Source organism: Gorilla gorilla, chromosome 21 (genome assembly GCF_029281585.2).
Source record: "Gorilla gorilla gorilla isolate KB3781 chromosome 21, NHGRI_mGorGor1-v2.1_pri, whole genome shotgun sequence".
NCBI classification, from domain to species: Eukaryota; Metazoa; Chordata; class Mammalia; order Primates; family Hominidae; genus Gorilla; species Gorilla gorilla.
In genome coordinates this window covers 30,520,919-30,547,152 of record NC_073245.2, presented here as the reverse complement: position 1 = coordinate 30,547,152, position 26,234 = coordinate 30,520,919, and the positions used below count along the sequence as shown (strand labels likewise).

At 40.5% G+C, this 26,234-nt stretch overlaps 1 protein-coding gene across 7 annotated transcripts in view; it reads left to right on the top strand.

The window, feature by feature from the left end:
* Positions 1-26,234, top strand: part of RALGAPA2 (Ral GTPase activating protein catalytic subunit alpha 2) — a 325,720-nt gene that overhangs the window by 170,775 nt on the left and 128,711 nt on the right. For all 7 annotated transcript variants that reach the window (XM_055373507.2, XM_055373512.2, XM_063702324.1 and 4 more), the window contains 7 exons: positions 5,275-5,403; positions 6,255-6,313; positions 10,299-10,407; positions 15,727-15,837; positions 17,195-17,263; positions 17,551-17,688; positions 20,974-21,157. In XM_055373507.2, the coding sequence (XP_055229482.1) occupies positions 5,275-5,403; positions 6,255-6,313; positions 10,299-10,407; positions 15,727-15,837; positions 17,195-17,263; positions 17,551-17,688; positions 20,974-21,157 (799 nt within the window). The remainder of the gene's footprint in view (positions 1-5,274; positions 5,404-6,254; positions 6,314-10,298; positions 10,408-15,726; positions 15,838-17,194; positions 17,264-17,550; positions 17,689-20,973; positions 21,158-26,234) is intronic.

Here is a 26,234-nt window from a genome sequence, read left to right as displayed (position 1 = left end):
AGTGTCTTACCAGCTTAAAGAGTTTTTGGGCTGATAAGATGAGGTTTTCTAAATATACAATCATGTCATCTGCAAACAGATAATTTGACTTCCTATTTGAATACCCTTTGTTTCTTTATCTTGCCCGATTGCCCTGGCCAGAACTTCCAATACTGTGTTCATTATTTACCAAGAGAGTTTCCTGTAAAAATGTTGGAGCCCTTCCTAGAGATAATATCACACATGGTGGTCATTTTCTGTCAGTGTGGCTAGGTGGGCTATTAAAGTAGCCTTACAGATATACAGTTGGCTAATAGTACAGTAGCCCCACTTTATCCTCAGTTTCACTTTCTGATATCAGTTACCACAGTCAGTGGTGGTCCAAAAATATTAAATGGAAGATTCTAGAAATAATTCAGAGCTTTAAATTGCACCCCATTCTGAGTAGCATGATGAAACCTTGAGCTGTCCTGGCCCATCCTGCCCGGGACATGGATCATTGCTTTGTCCAGTGGATCCACGTAGTATCTGCTACCCAGCCATTAGTCACTTAGTGGCCATATCTGTTATTAGGTGGACTGTTGTGATATCACAGTGCTTGTGTTCAGGTAATCTTTATTTTACATAATAGCCCCAAAGCACAAGAGTGTCATATTGTTATAATTGTTCTATTTCATTATTAGCAGTTATTGCTAATCTCTTACTGTGCCTAATTTATAAATTAAAATTTTTTCATAGGTATGTATGTATTGCAAAAACCATAGTGTATATAGGGTTTGGTACTATCCACAGTTTCAGTCATCCACTGAGGAGGTCTTGGAATGTATCCCCTTCAAATAAGAGGGAACTGCTATATATGAAAAATGCTCAGGATCACCAGGGAAATGCAAATTAAGATCACAGTGAGATAATTACCTCACACCTGTTAGGATGGCTTTCACCAAAAAGACAAAAGATACGTGTAGGCAAGGATGTGGAGGAAAGAGAACTCTTGTATACGTAAAAAAAAAAAAAAAAAAATTCTCCTGACTTTTATTTGAATTCATTATATATTGCCTAGATTGCGATATATAATGTCCATTTATTATTCCATTCCCTCTGTGATCACCAATTACCAAAATAGTGATTCTTCCTTATTTGAGGCCTCTGACAGAAAAAACTAGAATGAGATTTGACATCACAACCAACACATCCCCAAAGACATAGGTTAAAAACATATTGATAAGGATCAGTATGTATATTAAAACAATATGTATATCAAAACATTATGTTGTATATACTTTAAATATATAAATTTTTATTAATTATACTTTAGTAAAGCTGGAAAAAAAGAATCAACACAATAGAGACTACTGAAATCAAAGATGGTATAAAGGTAAATGTAAAGGTCAAATTCACATAAAGAAGTGTTGCCAAGATGGGAAAATAAATAATGAAAGCATAACCAGAACCTGGAAAAACACAAACTAGAAAATGTGGAGGGAAGGAAGTATTGAAATATAAACTTCAAAAAATTCAGAAAGGATGAAATACAAAACCAGCTTGCAATAAAGAAAAAAGTGTTATGTTCTTTGAAACTACAATAAAAGAGACATGAGTGCCTTATCTTTTAAGCTTTCTGACGGTATCGAATTTGCTTGGTCTTTAGCACATATATCAATGTTATGTAATGTTATATACATTTCTCTTAACTATCTGCCTGAGGTATGATAGTAGGAATAAATGTTACAGCCATGAATCGATTTTTAATTCTGTTTTCAAATATTGCACATGAGTGTGTGGGTTAGTGAATGGTTGGGTACTGGGTGTGCTAGTCATACCATTTTTCCTACACATCTTCATCCCCGTGTACACTTTTGGTGGGAAGGTAAATTAGTGCAGCCATTATGGAAAACAGTATGGAGGTTTCTCAAAAAGTTAAAAATAGAACTACCATATGACCCAGCAATCCCACTTCTGGGTATATATCCAAAGGAACTGAAATCAGTATGTTGAAGAAATATCTGCACTCCCATGTTCAGTGCAGCAGCATTCACAATAGCCAGGATATGAAAGCAACTTAAATGTCTATTGACAGATGAATGGATAAAGGAAATATGGTACATATCTCCAGTGGAGTGTTATTCAGCCTTTAAAAAATGAAGGAAATTCTGTCATTTGCAACAACATGAATGAACCATTTTTCCAAATGAAAGAAGCCAAACTCAGAAAGATAAATACTGTGTGGTGTCACTTATATGTGGAATCTAAAAAAGTCCAACTCCTAGAAGCAGAGAGTAGAATGGTGGTTCCCAGGGGCTGTGGTTGGGGTAGGGGGAGATGGGATGATGTTTGTCAGTGGATCAAAAGTTTCAGTTATGCAGAATGAATGAGTTCTGGAGATCTCAGCATGGTCACTATAATTAATAATACTATATTATAAACTTGAAATTTGCTAAGAGAGTAGATCTCAAGTGTTCACAACTCACGCATAAAGGAACTATATGAGGTGATATATTAATTCACTTGTTTGTGGTAATCATTTTATAATGTATTTGTATATCAAAACATGTTGTATATACTTTAAATATACAAATTTTTATTAATTATGCTTTAGTAAAGTTGAAAAAAGAATCAACACAAAATTAATAAAGTAGCCTTCCAAAATGTTTTTTTAAAAAGAGAGAGAATATGAATGAGAATGTGTAAGAGTTACATGAAGGAATCACACTCTGAATGATAGTACTTTCTTGTTTAAACTTGAGGTTAAAATTGTAGAGGAACTGGTGAAAGGTGTTTGGGCTGGAGCACACCTGCTCAGTCAGAATTTTCAGTTAGCACAAGGTAATTACCAGTTTGAAGTACCCCTGCTAGGTAGGACTGCCCAACTGAGGCAGTGGGGGAGGAAGATGCACAGATGGCTCGCACAAGTCACCAAGAGATGAGGAGAAGCTTGTGCACAGCAACATTATTTGTGACAGCCAAAGCCTAGAGCCAATCCAAATGCCCATCAGCAATAGAACAGTTAAATTATAGTGTATACATAAGATGGATTATTATATACAATGAAAACACAGGATCAGTTACATAACATAATGAGTGAAAGAAGTCAGACACAAAAGAACATATACTCTAATTTCATTTATTTAATTGAAAAACCAGACAAAACCAATCTGTGGTGTTACAGCAGAATACGGTTACTTTGCAGGAGGGGAGGCTATCATGGGAGGGGCACAAAGAGGACTTCTGTGGGTTGGTAATGATATTCTTCCTGTTGGCTGTCTCTTCGTCCTCAGGGCTCCTACCTCTGTCATCACTTCTCTCTCTGTGCACTCCACAAAGACGCATGCATTCAGTTCCTCTGAACACATCTGAATTGTTTTCCCAGACTTTTCTCTCCTAACCTCAGGACAAGCATTTCAAAAAGTCTTCTTCAGAACAGTAATCTCCCCAGATACTCTGGGGGAAAGGGAAGGAAGAAAGCCAGGTTCATAGTCAAATAATTTTGGGAAATACACTTCTTCACTTGGAAATTCACAGTGTACAATAACATGTTAAAGGCTTTTGTTTAATTGTGCTTAGCCAAATGTCTCTGCAACGTCTTTTTCCCGGGAGTCTTTGATTTTGCCCTTTCACAGTCCCTGTGGCCCTAGTGGAACATACTTTGGGAACGACTGCTTCTGACCCTTTCAGCCTCCCGTCTCATGGACACCTTCCTCTTCCCTACTCAACTGGCTCCCTCACCCGCTGCCAGCCTGCCTGATTTCTACTCTCCTCTGTGGCCCTTAGCAGTAGTTTGTTTTAGGTTTCCTAAACATCCTGAGCAGAACCAATCCTTGCCTCATCCCATGGAATAGCTCTGCTGTGCTTTATATTGCCTTTTATTTACCTGTGTACTTATGGGAACCAAGCTAGGTAAAAAAATGAAGGACTGGGCTCCCATGCTATCCTCAGTATGTTGCTCTCCTAGCAGGTGCTTCACTGAATTGTGTGTAGCTGTTATTTGCCTCTCCTCACCTACCTCACATACTGCGCCTCATCTCTCTGAGGGAGAAAAGCTCTCTTTGATTTTATAGCCCAAGTGCTTAACTGTAAGCTCAGTCTGGACCTGGAGCTAGATGGCCTCAGTTCAAATCCAGGGTGCATCACTTAGGAGCCATATGACACTGAAAAGCTGCTTAACTTCTTTGGCGTCAGTTTTCTCACTGGAAAATGAAAACAGTAGCCTCTTCTTCATTGGGTTGGTGAGGGGACTTTATGAAGAAATGCTTGTACAGCACTTAGAAGAGTGCCTAGCACAGAGTGAGAACTCCTTAAATGTGAGCTTTCATTGTTTTATTACATAATAGTAGACAGATAGATGGACAGATAGGTGAGTAGATTGATGACAGACCTGTGTAATCCCCTATTCTTGGCTAACCATATCTGCTAGTGTTGGCTGAATTGAAATCTAGTGAAATGCCTTTTTTTTTTTTTTTTTTGAGATGGAGTCTCACTCTGTTGCCTAGGCTGGAGTGCAGTGGCACCGTGTTGGCTACCTGCAACCTCCATCTCCTGGGTTCAAGCAATGCTCCTGTCTCAGCCTCCTGAGTAGCTGGGATTACAGGCGCCCACCACCATGCCTGGCTAATTTTTATATGTTTAGTAGAAAAGAGGTTTCACCATGTTGGCTAGGCTGGTCTCGAACTCCTGACCTCAGGTGATCCACCCGCCTCAGCCTCCCAAAGTGCTGGGATTACAGGTGTGAGCCACCGCACCCAGCCATGCCTTTTAAAATATATACCTAATCCTAACACTGGGCAAATAAAAGTATCTCACTAGATATAGTGATATAGTATCTCATTATATTTTTTCGTAAAGCAGTTCTTGGCAATAGATGGGAAATTTGATAGTTTGTCTTCTCTCTCTACTCTCCGATAGTTACCTCCATCTCTACTTCCCTATGAATTTTCCTTAATTGTTCTTAGCAGCAAAATGGTATTCAGTTGATATCCTTTACCCTGCTTTGTTGAGAACATTAGCAGTAAAACAATGTAAACAGTCATGACAGAGTCATTGGCCTTTCTAATTCGGAATGAATCTGCAGATCAGTTTCCACAACACTTGTTTACATCCAAGTACAGTGATATTTTCCATTGCTTAGAAATTTGCTTTTTCATTTAGGCAAACCTCTTTTGCTTAAATATTCACTTGGAAGAGAATAACTCAGCCAAGTTTGATATTTTTTATCTAGGATGAAGAATAAAACATGTCACTTATTTAACGTTTCTAACTTACAAAAAGAGAAATGTGTGTGCTCCTCTTCCTTATGTGCAGGCGCCTCGTTCAGAGGCTGTCACTGTCCTCGGCTCTCTGGTCTGCTTTCCAAATACCTACCAGGAGATTCCTTTACTGCAGTCAGTGCCAGAAGTAAATGAGGCCATTACAGGAACTGAAGATGTCAAGGTACATAACGCATTTGACTGTATCTCAAGTTTAGCACTTTTTATAATTCTAGATGTATGATTATCTCTTCCATTAGTGTATATTAATCTGCTTATTCCTGAAGTTTTGCTGTATCTTTTAAATGTTTCAGTAGTTGTTTCTAGAAGACTATTCATGGGCTATACATGTGTTAAATTCAGAGTATATTGCAGTTAGACCTTATAGCTGTAGCTATAGCAGGTATTTTTTATTATACCTGTTTATTGGACCTAAGGATCATAATCATGTAGTGAATTGCCCTTTGTAATAATTTTATTAGCTTAATTAACTGCATTAGTGCATCAAGTTAATTTATAAGAAATAATGGAAATAAGCTAAATATTCAATCCCCTTGTTGGCCTGATTAAATACTGCTAATACTTTGAGATTCTAAATTATTTATTGGAGAATAAAAGTAAGCATTTGTTCTCTCCTCAGCTGACTTTGAGGTAAACAAAAATGCTTTTAGAATCCCAGAATCAATCAAACTATAAAACATAATTACAGTATATAATTCAGTGTACAACATATAATTCAATTGAAGTAAAAGAAAACCGAGATTTTCCTATCTGGAAGTCTGATTTGCTTTATACCAGAAGCGCTCTACTCCCACGGGCTGAATGGCCTAAGGAGGCCCTGTGGAGACCCCCATCTTCCACCACCCGCTCCCCCGAGCGCAGTGTTCTTCTCCCCCCAGGCTCTCACTCATAGATGAGCTCTCTGAGCTCCCTGGTCGAACTTCAGTAGCTCCCGGCTGCCTGGAACATGGTCAGAACATGTGGGAAACCAACTATGACACAAAGTTTTTATTTTACTTAATTTTGTGTTTTTAGCATTACCTCATAAATATTTTACTGAAGAATGCCACAGAAGAACCAAATGAATATGCAAGGTAAATGTTGAATAAGAGGTAAACTATTTTAGAATTTTAAGATACACATTTATGTGTAAGTAGTTAATGTTACAAAAGAAAACACTTATTCTTTCACATAGCTCTTATACAGACTGAAAAGTCTAGGAAGAATGATGCCAGGAAGATGCTTTGCATGATTATTTAAAAAGATGTCATTATTAAGTAAAAATTGTAAAGTGCAGAAGAGTATATAGTACACTATTTTGTGTGAGAAAAAGCAAGATTACAAATATAATCATGTATCCTCTGATATTTTCAAGAAGAAAGAAAATGAAAATATAAACCAAATATTTATAGAAATGGTGTATGTGTAGGGTAGTGACTCTCAACCAGTGATGATCTTTTACACCAGGAGACATTTGGCAGTGTCTGGAAATATTCTGGCTGCTTCTGCCAGGCATCTGAGGGTTGCTAGCAACCTATGATCAAGATATATGAGGTTTTCTGGGCCACTTACGTATTGAAAAGTTTCTGCCTCTCCTCCCAACGTGAAGACCAAAGCTGGGAATGCTAATGGAGGGGAACACCTGTCTCTGATCCTCAATTTCAAACCCCATAAGATCACCAGAAGCCCAGCTCAGCCTCTTACTCCCTCCTAGGAACGGTTCATGTTCTGCTCCCTCTGTAGCCTCATTCCAAGACAGCAGCCCATCATTCATCACTGCCTTACCAGCTATTTGATGATTTTAAGTGTTTTTTCCCTTGTATTTTGTCTAATTTCTTTGGTTATCTTCAGTAGATGGGTTAGTTCAAATTTCCTAGTCTGCTTTTACCAGAAGCTAAACTGATAATAATTTGCAAATATTAAGCTAACATTGCGTTTTTGGATAATCTCAACTTGGTTTATGTGATACCAGACTTGGTTTGGCTAGTACTTTGTTCAGGAAAGTTGCTTTTATATTGATGGCCTATAATTTTCCTTCCCCATCCTTCCCTTATCAGGTTTGATTATAATTTTATAAAGTCTCACAAAATAAGTACTATTTCATTTTCTTTAATCAGAAAGAGTTTTTACAAAATTAGAGTTAATATTCTTGAGTATTTAGTAGACCTTGATGGTAAAACTACCTGGGTCTAATATTTTCTTGATGAGAAGATTAACCACTGACTCATTCTCTTCAGTGATTTTAGGACTATTAAGGTTTTCTTCTTCTTCTACTTTTTTTTTTTTTGACAGTACTGATAAACCAAACTTTTCTAGGAATTTGCCTGTTTCACCTAAATTTTGAAATATACTGGTATATGAGCTATGAGTTATCTCTATTATCTTTTTTTTTTTTTTGAGATGGGGTCTTGCTCTATCGCCCAGGCTGGAGTGCAGTGGCGCAATCTCGGCTCACTGCAAACTCCACCTCCCGGGTTCACGCCATTCTCCTGCCTTAGCCTCCCGAGTAGCTGGGACTACAGGCGCCTGCCACCATGCCTGGCTAATTTTTTTGTATTTTTAGTAGAGACGGGATTTCACCGTATTAGCCAGGATGATCTCAATCCCCTGACTTCGTGATCTGCCCGCCTCAGCCTCCCAAAGTGCTGGGATTACAGGCATGAGCTACCGTGCCCAGCCATCTCTATTATCTTTTATCTCTTTCACTTCTATGGTTACATCCACTTTTTAATCTCTGACACGTTTCGTGTATCCCCTGATTTTTTAATTAGTCTTGCCAAAAATTTGTCAATTTTATTAGTCTTTTCAAAGACTAGACTTTTGTCTTTGTTCAACTTCTCTATTTTATATTTGCTTTTATTTGCCACTGTCTGCTCTTTTCTATCCTTCCTTTTACTTTCTTTACAATCTTACCTTTAAGGTTATATATTATTTTCTTACCTTTAAGGTTATATATTTAGTATATTAATTTCTCCTCCACTGATATAAACATTTAAGACTATATGTTTATTGCTAGTTACTACTTTGTCTGAATTCTATAGGTATCTTTTTTTACTGATGTCTTAGTTAATTGCATTGTGGATCAAAATGTCTTACAGTAGTCTTTGAAATTGTTGAAATTTGCTTAATGACCCACTAGGTAGTCAGTTTTTGTCAGTATCCCATATAAACCTGAAAAAAATGAATGCCCCGTTCTTTGTTGGGCATAGTCTTCTAATTGTGTTTATTAAATTTTTTTACTACTGGGCTTCAAATATTCTGTATCCTGTCTGATTTTTTTCATCAGCTTGATCACCTTCTGGAAGAAAAATGTTAAAATCTCCTGCTATTATGGTGTGTTTATGTATTTCTCCTTATATACTGTCAAATTTTGCTTTATGTATTTTGAGGCTATGTGATTAGTTGCGTAAAAGTTTAAAATTGTCCTATATAGTGAATCAAATATTTTACATTTTTGTAGTGACTCTATTTCTAAGGAGGATTTTTTTTTATCTTAAAGACCACTGGTTTAGTTAAATAATACTTTCTATTCTTTTTAATTAACCTTTTTATATTCTTCTTTTAGATGTCTATGCAAAAACTGTATATATCCAGATTTTGTAATTTTATCCCATCCCACCTTTATTTTTTAACTGAAGCTTTAGATTCATTTTCGTTTGTTATAATTACTGATCTGTTTGGATGTACTTCTCTTATTATATGTTATACTTTATTTTTAATAGGAAAGAAAGATCCTATTAAAAATAAGGTATAATATTTCTTTTATTTCTCCTTTATCTTGCCTTCATTTCCCCATCCCGTTTTTCTTTCTTTCTTTCTTCTTCTTTTTTTTTTTTTTTTGGATTTTTTTCCATTCTATTTATTACCTCAGTTGTTTTTAAATCATAGGCTCCCTTTCCTTCTTTTAGAGGTTCTACTAGATATTTGAACATGCATACTTACCAAGCCTGCAGCTAGTCTCTCGTTACTCTCTTCCTGAACAGTGCATGTTCCTCAGAACATAATTCCCTAATTTTGCTCCTGCCTCACTGAACTTTCTCCTTTCTGTCCCTTTTGCTGACCTCTCCTCCTCTACCTAATCTCTGATGAATGTTAGAGTGACGCAGGGTTTAGGGCTGGGCATATTCTCTCTATGACTTCCTGGGCACTCTTATTCTGATCAGCCTTTAAATACCATCTTCTTGCTCATTTATTTACCTGCCTCTTCAGTGAACCCCTTTTATATTCAGACTTATATATTAAACTGCCTACTTGACATCTCAACTTGAATGTTTTAACGCAACCATAACTGAGCCCTTGAGTCTCCTTCTGACCCCCTGAGCTGACTGTCCCTCAGATTTCATCTCACCACATGGCCCCACCATTCCCCCAGGTTTTCAGTTCAGAAATTTAGAGAAAACCCTTGATTTCTTCTTTTTCCTACACCTACTGCATCTAAACCATCAAGTCTTGTCAATTCTTCTTCCTCTCTCTTTCTTTAGTGTAGAAAGCCAAATTTCTGTGGAGTTAAAAACAGAATAGAAATGTATATGGCATGGTCGGCTTTCTGTGAAGAATATCTGGTCCTAGCACATTGTTTAGAAGAATTAACAGTGAAATTTATTTTGAAAGTTGTATTTAAATATACTTTAAAATAAAATATAGCATTTGTTTTATGTTTGTGGTATAGGTATTGTGCATATTATGGTAAAGAAAACAATCACAAACACAATTTTTGACAGTTTTCTCAGATTTATGTTTCTTATTCTTCCTCAAAAATATCTTGAAACAGTCAAATGTAATAACCTATTAGTTTCAACAAAACTAAGTGATATATATGGGCTGTGACAATTAATAGAAAATATGCCATTTGTTTAATTAAATATTTAAGTACTAAACCATTATCAATATTTCTATTTGTCCTGAAAATTGGCCTATTGAGGGTTCTTTATCTTTTTTTTCAAGAAGACGTTCTGCTAATAGATCTATAATTTTTGCTATTTTGTATAAATAGATTTAAAGTGTTTTGTTATTTGAAAATACTGAGAAAGTATATTAAGTTTCATGAGAGTTTTCCTCTGTTTTCTTCTTTTTAAAAAGATGCATTGCTGTTTGCTCCCTTGGGGTCTGGATATGTGAAGAGCTTGCACAGTGTACAAACCACCCTCAGGTGAAAGAGGCCATCAATGTGATAGGAGTAACTCTGAAGGTATTACCAGTTTGTGGTGCTGATTGGATATTAAGCCATATCTGAGGCATTTAACAGTTTGAGTTTGAATTAGCCCCATCTTTTTTATCCCCCAAGTGACAGAGGGATTGTGATTCCCATTGCATGTGCTGTGAGGCTCCCGGGAGGGGCACCAACGGATGCTCCCCTGCTGGCAGCTGCAGCCTGGCCACGAGTGTCTCGAGTCTTCCTGGACCAGTGGCCAAATGGGTTCCTCTGGTGGCTGGGAAGCTCCTGTCGCAAAGAGGACACCTGTCACCTGTTGGTGGGGGTGACAAGAGAGTGGGATGTCGTGCTCTGGCCTCTTCAGCAGGCCTGGGAGAGGCCTCCACACCTTCCAGTTAGGCCTCTCAGTATTCACCATCTGGCTGAATCTTGGGCACTTTAAGGACATCTTTGTTTCTTTGTTTTGTTAATGAGAAGAAGAACTGCCATTCACTGGGCACTCACACTAGGTCAGAGAAATGGCGAACTCTAAATACTTCTGTTAATCTTCAAGACAGCTCTGCAAGATAGATGTTGCAATTTCTGTTTTATACCAGAGGAAATCAAGGCCCAGAGAAATTAGGTCACAAGCCCGAGGCCACACAGGTATAAGTGATGGAACCAGCAATAAAAGCAGATCTGTGTGGCGTTAAAGACATGCTTGAACTTTCACAGGTGCTGTTAGGCTGCCTCTAAGCCAGAGCTCAAATCCTGCTGGATCCTTTCCTAGGTCCTGCTTGGAAATGGTGATAATAGATAGCATTGCCATTATCACACTTAGGGAACCAGTGAGTGCCTGGTCTCTGCCAGGCGCTGCGCTGAGGGTTTTGTGGAAGTTCTTAGTTCAGGGGTAAGCGTCCTCAGTTTACTGGTGGAGGAACTGAGGTGCAGGATCATTAAGGAACTTGTTCAAGGCTCTAGAATGACCACCTCACTGAGCCAAAGTTCAACCCCTGAACCATCCACCTAACACCAGCATTCAGGCTGCTGCATGCCCTTCTGTGCCGCCTGCCACATGCAGCTATAATAGCAACGGCACTTACAGCTGACGCCTGGGACTGTCGCCATCAGGCCAGCAACAGCCTCTGTACCACCCTTTGTGCATTATCTGCTTCTGCCCATAGGATGACCAGCCAGTGCTGTCTCCCATCCTTGATTTGGCTTCTGGCCCCTGCTTGACCAAACTCAATGCCTCCTGTTCCCCAAGTACACCCTGTGACCACCCCCATTGCCTCATCCTCCCCTATTTCTCCTCCACCACACCTAGTGGAGGTGGGGGTGGTTGTTGTATTATGGGAGCTGGAAAAACACTTGCTGCTGATCCCTGTGATGAGGAATGGAAAAATTATCCAACCAAAATATCACAGAAGAGTGTCCCTCCAGCCACAGCAGGGTGCTAACCCCTGACCTTTGTCGGCAAGTTTAATCCGCAGAGCTGCCCTGTGAGGGGAAATGTCAGTGCCACCTCCACTTCACAGATGAGGTAGATGAACTGACTAGGAACTGAAGGAGCTTGCCAAAGCCAAACCCAGAACACTCTGGCCACACGTGTGGAGTTTTACACAACTGAGGTGTGTAGGATACCTCCTGACTCCCAAAGCCATGGAGAAATGTTTACATATAATTTATTAAAGTGAAAACAAGTTGGCTATAAATTATAGATCAATGTAGATTCCAATTCATTTTTAAATACCCTTTTTCAATTCCAAGATCTGTTTTTAAATTTTTATTTTTTCTTAAATCTAGATGTATATAGTTAATGTAAGGTGGTTCCCCCATCTCTACTCCTTCCATGGAAAAACTATGAATAACTCGGTGTGTTAGATTGAAGGAGATAGACACACACAGACACACAGACTCACGCATCACATAGTGATGGGGATACATTCTAAGAAGAGTGTCGCTAGGTGATTGCATTGTTGTGTGAACATCATAAAGAATATTACAGAAACCTAGATGGTTTCTGGACTGTGTGGGATGGCCTGTTGCTCTGAGGTTATAAACCTATACAGCACACTACTGTACTAAATACTGTAGGAACTGAATATTCAATTGGAACACAATGGTAAGTACTTGAGTATTTAAACATGTCTAGACATAGAAGAGGTACAGTAAAAATATGGCACTATAAGCTTATGGGACTAGCGTTGTATATGCGGTGCTTACCAAATGTTTCCAAAACATATTTAGGAGGTACATGACTGTATATATATTTCTATATAGTATAGGAAAGAGATGGAAATTGATAACAGAGTAGAGGGATAGATATTCTTTCTGCAACTTTTCTATAATTATGGGGGAAAATATAAGACACCAGAAAAACAATGCGGTTACCACATATTGAGCTCTCACTCTGTCCGCTATCCCAGCACAGCATGGAGATTGTCCTGTTGAATCCTCCCCCCTCTGGATAGCAGCAAAAGAGAAGAGGACTGAGGAAGGTCAAAGAACTGACTCCAGCTTGAATTGCTAAGAAAGCAGAGGGATCAGGATGCAGCCAAGTTGTTCTGTCTTTAACCATTATTAATAACAGGAAACTCATTGACTTAAGTCCTGGTCTCTGAGGACACCTCCCTCCCCACTTCCCTCCTCTCCTGCCTCCCTCTAGTTTCCGTGTTGCTGTGGCAACTGGGTTGTTTTACCTAAGGACATAGCACATAAATCGAAGAACTGAGGACTGGGAGGGAAAGAGTTGCTACAAGGAACGAGGAGAACAACCACCACTATGAGAAAAGGGGACTCTAGGAGGCTTTGGGGCTCTGCCAGGAGGGAGAGAAATGGAGAAAGAGGAGGCAGTGGGGGCCTTGGCCCCACCCCCAGCCCAGCCTCAGCCTGCTTCGTGGGTAGCGGAGAGTGCAAGCTCTGGCAGGGCTTCCTGCTTTACGGGCTCCACATAAAGCCAGCACCACCCCTCTTGTAAGAACCCTTCAGAAATGCCCTGCAAGGGTGACCTAGGTGCACCCATGAATGTGCAGAGCATCCCACTCAGCAAGGTGTTGGTTGGCTGGTTTGTTTATGGTGAGGTAGCAGATGGATGGCAGGCATGGGGTGGTTGGGGGAGGTGGTTCTAAGCCACAGCCATACTCACCAACTCTTGTGAACTGCCCAGCCCTGCTCCTTCTCCCACCTCGTCTTCTGAGACATGACTGACTTTCCTCCTTCTTACCCCACTGTTTCTGGTTTTGAGTCCTGCCAGGTGTACTTCCTGAATGCCCATTGAATACCCATCGTCCGTCCCACCCACTGCCCAAGTCCATCCCTCACACACTCACCCTGCCAATACTCAGCCTCCTGATCAGAGTCACCTGTCCTAGACTGGCCCCCACAGATTACTGTTCATACCACTGTCAGAGGGATCTGTCCACGCACAGGCTGACCTGTGCAGGCCACAGGCTGGAGCGCTCAGGATGGCACTCTGTTGGTGTTCTATGAATATATTCTGGAGAAGTGAGAGAGCAAATGAATGGCTTATTTCATCTCCACCATTCCCTACCTCCTTCATTACATGTCAGTAACACCACCCTGCCTGCAGCCACCTGTATCCGACTGACCTTTCCTACCTTGGTGCCTGGGCCCTGCCACCCATACCTGGAAGGAGACCCCACATCCCCCCTGCATTCTCCAGGCACAGCTTAGCTCTCCTCTCCCTCCACGATGCCTTCTCTCTGCCTGTTTTCCCCCAAGCCTCATGTCCCACTCCTGTCTGCCCATAGCTTTTGTGTCTTGTCTGTCGGCTCTCGTAATTTTCCCTTGTCTGTTTCCAGCTTCTTGAGTTCAGAGCTTTGCCAGCCTTATCTTTCCACCTGGTGACTCTGCCACTGTGGTGCATCAGCAACACACACAGTGCCCACTCATGTTCTCCCACTCTCTCAGAGTTTCATCTTCACCTTAGGCACACCACGCACATCCTTAAGGGGGCCATGCTAGGCATTAAAGATACAGTGGTGAACAATATATGCGGGAAAATAACAAACAAAAAGGTCAGCGCTGATAGCCTGTAATGCTGTGAAGGAAATCTGATAGGGGAATAGGATGAAGCTGAAGAGCTGAGGGGGTGGGCCACCACCCAGCTCTTGGGGCGGGGCGGTGTGGTGGCCTCAGGGAGGAGATGACATTTTGTGCCACAATTTGAAAGGTATAACAATGCAAGCCACATGCAGACCTGGGGATTAAGTGTTCCAAGCAAAGTTGGGAAGGAGCAGGTGCAAAGGCCATGGGGCAGAAGCAAGCCAGAGTGTTTGAGAGATGGAACAAGGCCAGTGGAAATTGGGTCATCTGGGATGTGAGGTCTCTGTGGCCAGAGAAGGCTGTGAAGAGCCCCTGAGTGCAACGACTACAACCCTGGGTTTAGCTAGTGCCTCTCAGGTAGGGGTAGTCAGTAACTGTTTATTTTGTAGAATTAAAAACCTTTCCCTTATCTTCTTCCTTATTCTGTACATTTGTCACTGGGGCACTAAAAGTTGATGATGGTCTGCTTCGTGTGGCTTAGAGTGAGGTGTCCCTAGACTAGGGTCAGCGACGAACCTTTCCTGCTGTAGATAATGAGATATGGATGATGGTGTAGCCCCATGTTCTGGCCAGGGAGGGAAGCAGAGGGTGCCCTTGTCCCTTCTGTGCTCTCCCAGCATGAAAAAGTAAGACCTTGAAGGTGCTGCCCTTAGACATGCTGCCTCACAATCAATGGAAGCATCCAGCCCTTGGTGGTGACTTGAGATGCATGCCAGCCTCAGGAAACATACTCAAAATAATTGAGTATACCATAATTCATTAGTTATCTTCTCCTACACTCTAATTTTACACACTCTTAGTATGTTATACATGTAGGTCAAGTTTTATTTCATAGGATAGAAAGCCATTTGATCAATCCCTGTTTCTCCATGTGTAAAATGAAAATAACATCTACCTTGCAGAGCTGTCAGTGAAGATTTATCAGTGAGAGAATGAGTAAAATCCTTGTAAAAGATTCAGTGTATGGGGGTACATTTTAATTTTCTCTAGTTGTCAAAAATATGATTTATGTGAGCTGAATAAGAAATTTGAAATTATGGTTTTAATTTCCAAATGAGTAAATGAAAGCTCCTTGTTCCTGTAGAACGTTGTGTAAATTAACACAGTGAGGCTAGAGAAGAGACAGTTTTAAAATGGTGACGTGACGATGTCTAAACTCTGTGGTAATAGGACATATTTTTCATCAATTTGAGGCAAAACAGATAAATGTAATCTATAAGGAACTGAGAAGAAATAACTATTTTATCCTTAAGAATGATACACCTGTTAAGTTATGTGTCTGCTTTGGGATTCGGTTTCCTTTTATAGTTTCCCAACAAAATCGTGGCCCAGGTAGCTTGCGATGTCCTTCAGTTGCTGGTGTCCTACTGGGAGAAGCTTCAGATGTTTGAAACCTCTCTGCCTCGGAAAATGGCAGAAGTAAGTCTTTTTTTCTGTAATACTAAAACATAAGCATTTCCTTTTTACTGTATTTGATATTTAATTAATTATAGATATTCAAATAATTGTTAGAGAACCAACTATTAAATTGCCACAAGTCACTCGTTTTAAGATTAAGTTAGACTGGTTCTTCTCAGCTGTGATTTCAGGCACTATGTAAAGAAGCCAGCAGTATTCCAGACAGAGGCTTATACTTGGGGAGTTTGAAAGGCAGGCACGACCACAACAAAGAGACCTTTTGTAGATTGGGCTTCATTCATCAAGAGCAATTTGGATGGTGCCAACAAGGAGTAGGCAGCTGGTTATGATGCCCTCCGTGAGGGGTGGAGGGGGGCAGCTGTTGTGTAAAACAGAAGTCTCTCCCAGACTAAAGCCCTGGACCACACTTTCTGCCCTAGCATGATTACCGGCTGTAATGAGATTGCTACCACGATAACCTTTGTGGGGGTAACTGGTAGGAAAGAGGGGCGGAAGGAATAGGAAGAATCTTCTCAACAGTCATATCCTGAAGGCCACTTGCATCCAAGTGTGCTTTGCCTGTACACAAGCAGGCAGCTTCACTCCCGTAGGTGTCCATGGGGTAAGGCACTTCTACTGATTTTTGTAGCTGCCCTTTTAAAACATGCCCTGTTCTTATACATCCAGTGGTAACTCTTCGAGGAAACTTCATTTGTCCCCATAAGGTATTACAAGGAGAGAGAAGAAGTGATATTGATTTATTTTCTCTCAGCCCTAGACAGATTTCACTGGAAAGAACACTTTGTTCTCTCAGAGATACGTTAAAAGGCACAAGTGATTTTTGACCTTAAGTGACCTAGAGTGAAATGGAGTTTGGACATGGGAACATAAAGTGCTCTGAAATGGAAAGTAGGGTTTTGGGGTGACGATGTAATTTATCATCTAAATGGGACTGCTTTTGAGAATAAAAGGGGTGCTGTTTACACCAGGACAGCAGGTGGAGATGTAGGGTAATTTACAATAAAACTAAAATGGGAGCATTTTCATAATTATTTTTAGAAGCATTTTTTTAACTTCACTATGAAAACTGTGGAAACCAATGTTCAGAATTATGTGACTGCAGAGAGAAATACTCTTTTCTCTGCCTTCCCTCCTAATTTTTCAACCAGAAAAGTAGAGTAGAAACTGGATGTGGCCCCACTGTCTTTCCCTAATTTTCAAGATCACCACACAGCTGGCCCTCTGCTTTGTATCACCTTTCTCTGGTGAGTTGGCACCAAGCTGGGTTTAGTTGCAAGGCCATCGTGGGACTCCTAACATAGGCTTACAAAGGCTTACAAATATGGTCTGTTTGATTGGGGATTTATCTTTTATGCAGATCCTCGTGGCCACAATTGCTTTTCTTTTACCAAGTGCAGAGTACTCCTCAGTGGAAACAGACAAGAAGGTAGGTGGCACACTAACTAAGTTTTTCCTAGAGTTTTTTTATTTTAATGTAAGGTAAAATGATAAATAATGTTACAACTAGTGATATCCTTTGTAATATCCTTCTCTATTGGCCTTAACGGTCTTTTTTTGTGAAAATGCTACTTATTTATTTATTTATTTACTTACCTACTTATCTAGCACCTGCATGTCCACTGAATACTGGGTGTAGGGACAATTCTCTTATTATTACATGTAGTGAGGTTTAAGAGACTGCAGCATAAGCTACCGGGCATGTTCTTCTTCCAGTTTATTGTGTCCTTGCTACTCTGCCTCTTGGACTGGTGCATGGCATTGCCCGTGAGTGTCCTTCTCCACCCCGTGTCCACAGCGATCCTAGAGGAGCAGCATTCGGCCAGAGCCCCCTTGCTGGATTATATCTACAGGGTGAGTCTACACCTGGGCCTGGGGGATGGAGTGTGGGTTTATATGACAGAGAACCACCAAAATATGTTTTATGCATGTACTTATTTGTCATTGCCCTTTTGAAAAGGATTTATGGTGGCTTAAACGTTTTCTTAAAAAGTAAATAACTTGGCTGGGCACGGTGGCTCACGCCTGTAATCCCAGCACTTTGGGATGCCGAGGCGGGCAGATCACAAGGTCAGGAGATTGAGACCATCCTGGCTAACATGGTGAAACCCCGTCTCTACTAAAAGTACAAAAAATTAGCTGGGCGTGGTGGCGGGTGCCTGTAGTCCCAGCTACCCCGGAGGCTGAGGCAGGAGAATGGCATGAACCTGGGAGGCAGAGTTGGCAGTGAGCCGAGATCTCGCCACTGCACTCCAACCTGGGCAACAGAGCGAGACTCCATCCCAAAAAAAAAAGTAAGTAACTTAAGGACTGAAAGCAGAACAGATGTAAAGAAGCAGTGGTTAGTTACCAAGTTAAAGATGCATGCATTTTACATGACTATCATCTTTAAACAACTGAATTCTTCAATTTTCATGGAACATGTTCTATGTCTACTTAAAGAACTGTTCATATTATAGGGATATCTACATTAATTTTTTCCCTAGGGCAAGTAGCTTCTTTTTAAAAGATTAATTTATTTTTGTTGATACATATTAGATGTACATATTTTCAGGGTACATTTGATAATTTAATACATTCACGTAATCAAATCAGGGTAATTGGGTTGTCTGTCTTAAATGTTTATCTTTTGTTTATGCTAGGGACACTGGAATTATTCTCTTCTAGCTATTTTGAAATCTACAGTTGATTAATGTTAACTACAGCCACCCTACTAATCTATAGAACACCAGGTCTTATTTCTTTTATCTATTTGTATACAGCATTAGTTTGACAAAATCTGTTTATCAAAGGAAGAAAAAGGTTTAATGGTCTTAATAATCGTTTTGCCTCAAAAAAATCTTAAGAAATAAATTAAGGAACTATGTCACATCAAAGTAATTAGCGTCATCATTTTTATAACATTTAAAATATTCTTAGTTAACCCCCCATCCCTTCCCCCTACACACATACACACTGATGACTAGGTGTGGCATTTGCTCTGGATTGCTTATAATATCCTTCTGTAATTTGTCTTAACAGTGTCTCTCAAACCTTGGTTGTTTGTTTAGCATTTGCATGTCCACTGAATAATTACTGCTATGGAGGGAAAATTCTGTGGTTTATTCTTTTAGTAAGAAACCTTTAATAATAAAAAAGAGTCCAAGTCACAGACTGATTACTTTGTTGCCTTATTTTTAAAAGTATTACTTTAAAAAAAAAAAACCTAATTGTGGTTGAAATTCTACTAAAAAGTATTTGTGTATTCTTAAATGGTTTCTTCAGTAGTCAAAGATTTTAATAACTATATTAGGATTCATTAGATACTTCTGTTGTTTATGTGGCTTATAAACTTGTACAGAGCTTGGTTTGGGCCAACGGCATTAGCCACAGTCACTTTTGTAAATCTCTTTTCTGAGTTCTTTCTTTTCTTAAAGATTTGTCTTAAAATTGCTTTACCACTGTAAAAGTCACCTCATAGTAAAAATTCATAAATTTACTAAATAACTGTTTGTTTTGTATTTTAAAAGTAAACTTTTTATTGAAGTATAATATGCTTCCAGAAAACTGCATCAGTCTGTAAGTGAAAGCTTGGTGAATTTTTACCAAGTGAGCATGCTTGTAAAATCAGAGTCCAGATCAGGAAACAGAACATTCCTGGCATCCTGGAAGCCTTCTCTGTGCCTCCCCGTAGCCACTGGTCCCATACCCATGTCCAGGGATAGCCGCTATCTTGTGTAACAGAGCAGAGTAGTTTTGCCTGTTTTGAACTTTATACAAGAGTCATACAGTATGTCCTCTTTTGTCTGACATCTTTTGCTCACCATTGTTTTTGAGTGATTTATTCAAACCATTGTGAATATTTGCAGATTTTTTACTCTTGGTGATATATAGTATTACATAGAATAAACCACAATGTATTTATACATTTTACTGTTCATAGACATTTGGATAGTTTAGAGTTTTGGACCAATAAAATGTGAATATTCAAGGTTTTTTTTTTTTTTTTGGTACATATACGTATGCATTTCTGTTGGGTGTATACCTAGGAGTGAAGTTGCTGGAATACATGTATTCTGCCTTATTGGTGAACACCAAATAATTTTCCAAAGTAGTTGTGCTAGTTTACACATAACGTGTGGTTTTAATGTGCATTTCCTACATTTATTGCATTTTGGCTACTAGAAATTAATTTTCTCAGTGATTGCAGCTTAATTTTTAAATTAATAAGAGAGCTGCCATAAGGATTTTCCTATACTGCATTTTTTGCTAGGAAGAGGACATAGTCAAGTGGTTGCCCTGACAACTGTAATTCTTGGTACTTATTTACAAAGGGTACCTGACCACAAGGCCTCTTGCCATGTCAGCAAACCAAAGCTAGTCATCTAAAAGTGAATTTACTTTACATAAATATATTTAACCCAATGGTGTTTTCTTATTTTCTCAAGTATTACCTTGATTCTTATAAAAATCAGTGTTTGGAGTTGATGATCTTGAATTTATGATTAAAAAGGGAAATCTGTTACAATTATTACCTCATTTATGCATTTTGGCATATTCAAGATGATTTGTGTTTGCATGGCTTGTATGTGTACAAAGGCTCAAATGAGTAGATAGATCTTCAATCAACTGCAATTTGTAAACAACCAGTGAACTTTCAGGAACTAATCTTGTGAAAATAAGAATAATTTAAAAATTGTATTAAGTTAGCCCTTACAATTTATGGCGTCATGAGTTATACTAATTTAAACTCATGACTGGTCATGACATGCACTAATGGTCTCTGCTTGTTGTGCTCATTCCACCCTCCACCGTGATTGGCCTGTTCCACCACTACCCTTCATCCCCTGATTAGTTCCTTCTACCTGTGCCACCTTTGGTGGACAGGAGGGGGACTTAGGTATGTGCAATCACACAGAATGTGAATAAGTACTTTTTAACTTTTACTTTCCTTTTGCCTTGAGAACATATTTCTTGGCGCTGATATGAAAGGAGCAAAATAAATTTGCTAATAGCAAGAAGATATTTAAGAGTGGTCATTCCATTTCCAGCTAGGACCAAGCAGGAGTCCTAGCTGCCAAGTGCTACAGTAGTTTGACAGATTGTCAGGGGACACGCGGTGAGTAGCATCCGTGGTGCACATGGCCTCTGTTTTCACAGGTTTTGCACTGCTGTGTGTGTGGCTCAAGCACGTACACCCAACAGAGTCACTACATACTGACCCTGGCTGACTTGTCATCCACGGATTATGACCCCTTCCTGCCACTGGCAAATGTGAAGAGCTCTGAGCCAGTCCAGTATCATTCATCAGCAGAATTGGGTAACCTGCTGACTGTTGAAGAGGGTGAGTATTCTTTCAGGTATGAAATCTTGTGGGAAGGAAAAGGAAGGATTTAGCCTTTAGCCATGCTTGCTCTACTATTTTTTTTTTAATCTAGTTGTTGTTGAAATCCTAGTTCCTGGAGTCCTCTGTGATGGCAAATTCTGCCTTCCTTGTTTCTTCTTTTTTTCTCCTCTGTTTTCCCATTTTAGTAGTTCAAATGGTTTTTGTATTATTGAAGACAGGTATGTCTCAAATCCATGGAACTCACAAAAAAAGGCTCATTTTCTATCCTCAAGGAGCTTTACATCTAATGGAAAACACACAGTGAAGTCCAGAAGGACTCACTGTGGACTGATAGCACCATGAGGGCTTTCCATGAAGAAGGACTTAAGCCAGTCTTAGCAGGGTGGGCAGGTGTTGAAAGGAGCTCATAGATTGTTCCAAGTTAGGAGAGCATCATAAAAAGAGATGGAAATTTACTTGCTACAGTTTTAGATTTGCTCTGCTCATAGCAGAGAGTCCATTTCAGAGCATATAGGGATTGTCAGGACTTAGAGCCTGCTGTATTTCTTACTTAAGCACCCCTCTCCCCAGAATGATAAGTGCCCAGCTTTGGGCCTTGGAATGGGAGTAGAATGTGGGTATATTGTCTATACATATGATAAAATTGCATAGAACCAAACACACACACACACACAAATGCATGCATGTAAAACTGGTGAACACTGAGTAATATAGATGGGTTATTATCAATGTCAATTTCCTGACTGTGATATTGTCCTATAGGTGTGCAAGATGTTACCCTGAGATGAAGGGTATTTGAGGTCTCTCTGTATTACTCCTTACAACTGCATGTGAATCTTCAGTTGTCTCAACACTAAAAATTAGAAGAAGGCCAAGCATGATGGCTCCCACCTGTAATCCCATCACTTTGGGAGGCCAAGACGAGCAGATCACTTGAGCACAGGACCACTTGAGTCTGTGAGGTCAAGGCTGCTGTGATCAGCGCCACTGCACTCTAGCTTGAGCGACAGAGTGAGACTCTATCTTAAAAAAAAAAAAAAAAAGAGATGTAGGTGTGAAGTGTTAGATCATCCATGAAAATTGTATGGACTTCACAAGTTAAAAACCTAGGCCCAAGACTAGAACCTTGTGGGCAGAAACATCCTTAAGGACAGCAGAGTGAGGGAATGTCACCAGGAAAGCAAAGTCAGGGAAGTGGAAAGAGGACCAAGAAAGAGTCATTTCTAGCAAGTCAAGGAAGAAAGCAAATAAGAAGTTGAGAAAGGGTCAGCAGTGCTAGTTGCTTCAGAAAGCTTAGGGAAGGTGAGAATGAAACAGGAGCTGTTATATTTCCCAACTAGGTGTTTGGTGGTAGGTTTTGCCAGAGCACTTTCACCAGAGTGGTGGGTCCAGCCAGATAACATGAGCAGGTGACCTGTGCAGTGACAGTCAGATCCCTGAGTCAGACTCCTTTTGTGAGGCCCTTAGTGGAAGGAGGAAGGACACAGCAGGCAGTGGCTGGGTGAGGGAGGACAAAGGTCCGGGGGTATGCTTGCAGCACTACAGAGTCTGGAGCAAGGTTCAAGCTGACATGAAGGGGAAGGTGAGATGAGGATGAAAAAGACAGGACTGGGGGTGACAGTCATGAGCAAGGGCTTAAAATCTAGCAGTCCTGATTTTAGCTGCATTTTGTAGATGAGCGAACTGAGGTTAAGGGATATTCCCAGGGGTGTGTACAAGTCAGAAGTAAGGGAGGTGGAATTTGAACCTAAGATTTAATGACCAAGTTCCTAAAATGCATTATTTACTCTGAAAGTTTTGACGTGGAGTAGACTTAACACTCTTGTTTTGAGTTGTGTTGGTGGTGGATGGTACATGGTTCATTTTCATGTTGTTCTCTTGATTTGCTCTCCATTTATTTAATCATTTAATTGTTTATTTCTGGAGCTCCACTGTCTGTTAACTGCAATGTCTGCTTTACTTTTTCCCCCTCAATGATAAATTATTTTTATTAAGTAATTGAAACAACTCTTAATCTATTTCGTTGTTCCCTACTGTAAGTTCATATGTCTTATAATAAAATTAACTTGTTTTTTCCTAAAGTCATCAATTTATACTCATCCACATGAGTATATCCCCAAAACATGGCTATCCCTAAAATAGGTTCACCATTTATTACGAGTTGTCACTTAAAAATAGCAGAAGATAAATAGGTTATTGAAAAAGGAAAAACCTAAAAATATACATTTAAATTCTGGCACCATTTTTCTTTCAGTGTACAATACTCTTTGGGAAACATTCCCAAGATAGTTCTAAAGTACGAAAAATAATTGCTTAAACTTCTCTGACAAAGGATTTTTTAAAATTCACTGACATATTAACTAAGCAAATAGGCAAGATGCTTAAAAACATATTGGTGTGCACGTCCTTGCCAAGCAGATACATCATATAGAAAGTGAAAAGGAAAAATAAAGGTGATAGCGTGGGTACTTTAGGTTAAGCAAGAAAGAGCTCAAATTTGAGGGTATTTTTTTTCACTCAGTGTAATGCTTCATCATCCATAACAAAACTATCTCTGGTCCGGGTGGCCGGGCGTGGTGGCCGACGCCTGTAATCCCAGCACTTTGGGAGGCAAAGGCAGGTGGATCACGAGGTCAGGAGATCCAGACCATCCTGGCTAACATGGTGAAACCTTATCTCTACTAAAAATACAAAAAATTAGCTGGGCATGGTGGCAGGTGCCTGTAGTCCCAGCTACTCAGGAGGCTGAGGCAGGAGAATCGCTTGAACCCGGGAGACGGAGGTTGCAATGAGCCATGATCGCGCCACTGCACTCCAGCCTGGTGACAGAGCAAGACTCCATCTCGGGGGGAAAAAAATTATTTATGTTGGTTTTCACCTTTCTCTGGGATCTCGTTCAGTAGCTTAATAATCAACCTTCTGAATGCTTTATCTGGTATTTCAGAGATTTCATCTTGGTTTGGATCCATTGCTAGGAAGCTAGTGTGATCTTTTCAACCTTGTTTTATCATATTACCTGTATTTTCTGGTTCCTTCTCATTTGTGTAGACTGTTTCTTCAAATTGTTCTTGAATTTATTCTTGATTTGACTATATTTTTTTTAAATTTCTTTTTTCCCCCTCTTCAAGATGTGACTTTAATGTTTATAGTTTATTATAGCCTAATTTGATTTTGCTGCTTTTAGGGGTGAAGACTCTACATGAGTTTCTTGGTTATAGAGAGTCTTTGTATGCTGACTTTCTCAGATGCTGATTGTAGTAGTTTTGTACTCGGGGTGTGGGCAATTTCATTGTCTCCTGTGGAATTGGAATGGCAAGGATCTCTTGAAGCTTATCTCATTTCCCCGTGTTAGGCACTTTTTTATTTGTTTAATTTTTCCCCAGTATTTTATTTACTCTCTTGATGATCCAGGCTTCAGGCCAGTAGGGGAAGTATCCCTAGATAGAAACCAGTTGCAGCTAAAGCAGGTGGTTAGATACAATACACAATGGTGGGCTGAGGCCCCAGCCTTGATTAATGTGGCTAGGGGATCTCTCAGTTAGATGCACTGAGTTTTATCAGGGTGAAGAGTGGGAACTAATCCACCTCCCCTGTCAGGCCAACAAGAAAGTTACCCACCTCCCAGCCTCACTCCTGTCCTAATGTTTCAGCTATTCACATCAGACAGGCACCTCTTTTCATCTGTAGGGATGAGGGATGTTGATGTTCCATATAGAAAGGAATTGTGACTCTGCCTCTTGTGCAAGCCTAAACTTGGAGAGTGCTTCTGTGAGGATGCAGTCACCGTGAATTGTTCCAGGAGGGCTATCTGTAGGTACATTCATGCTGAATTCGCATGGGAGAAGTTCCAGTTGTGTCTATGGTGGTGGACAAGGTGGAGAACAAGGACCCCTTCTCCACGACCCTTCACAAGCATGCAGGCTGCCTGCCTGTTGGGGTAGAGGTGCAGACTTTCCCTGTTGCACCCAGCACTGCAATTGTGTCTGCTGCAGGAGACTTCCAACCGGCAGAAAGATGTGGGACTCAAGACCTGCTGTCCAAATTCTTTTGTCCCATGGGGTGTTCCCTTGATGTGGTGCTCTCCCCCTTTCCCTAGGAATAGGAGTTCTTGATAGCCAGACTACAGTGACTGCTATTGCTCTTCTGGGTCTAGCCACCCCGTGGGGCTGCCACGCTCCAGGTTGCTGCTGGGAAATGTCTGCAAGTGATCCGGTGATGTGACCTTTCTTCAAGTCTCCCAGCAGTGGGTACCAGCACCAGCTCTGATGGAGGTGGCAGGGGAGTGATGTAGACTCTGTGAGATTCCTTGGTTATAGATATGCTTAGTGTGCTGGCTTTCTTGAATGCTGGTTTTAATTGTAGTTAACTTTCACTTCGACAGGCTCAGGACCTCTGGTGGCTAGAGTATTTTAGGCAGCGGTGATAGCTGAGGTCATTCAGCCATTTTCTCCTTCCTGGGCAGTGTTATTCCATCTGTAGATGCTGTAGTGGGCTGCATCAGCTAGCTTCCAGCCATGAGGTGGTGCTTGCAAGAGAGCACCAGCTGCAGTACTAGCTGTGGGATTTGAGCTTACCCTAAATTGCCTAGGGGAAGTAATCTGGTTCTGAGGCAATGAGCAGGGCTGTAAAGCTCCCACAAGTTTATGTCCTTTGTGTTAAGCTACCAGGGTGGGTGCAGGGATACATACCAACAGGTGGGGATAGGGTTGAGCAGGTCTGTGCTCTGACTCTCCTTGAGTGGGGCCAGCCATGGCTCCTTTGAGGGTCAGGGGGTGGTTTTCAGGGTAATGTTCCAGAGATAGTATAACTGCCTCTGCTGCACAGAAGAGTTCACAATGGGAGTGGAGAGTAGCAGGCAGCAGTAAGCCTTGCCCAGCTCCCATGCAGTTGGCAAGGCCGGTCTCACTCCCACAGTGTTCTACTAGCAGCACCAGGTTTAGATACAGGCAGTCTGCACACAGAACCCAGATCTGCCGCAGGCCATAAGCTTTCCCACCTGGCTTTCGGGTAGTGCCCCTCCTGTCTGCCCATGAGGCAGATGTGTCTGCAGTGCACTTCCCTGCCACCCCCCCAC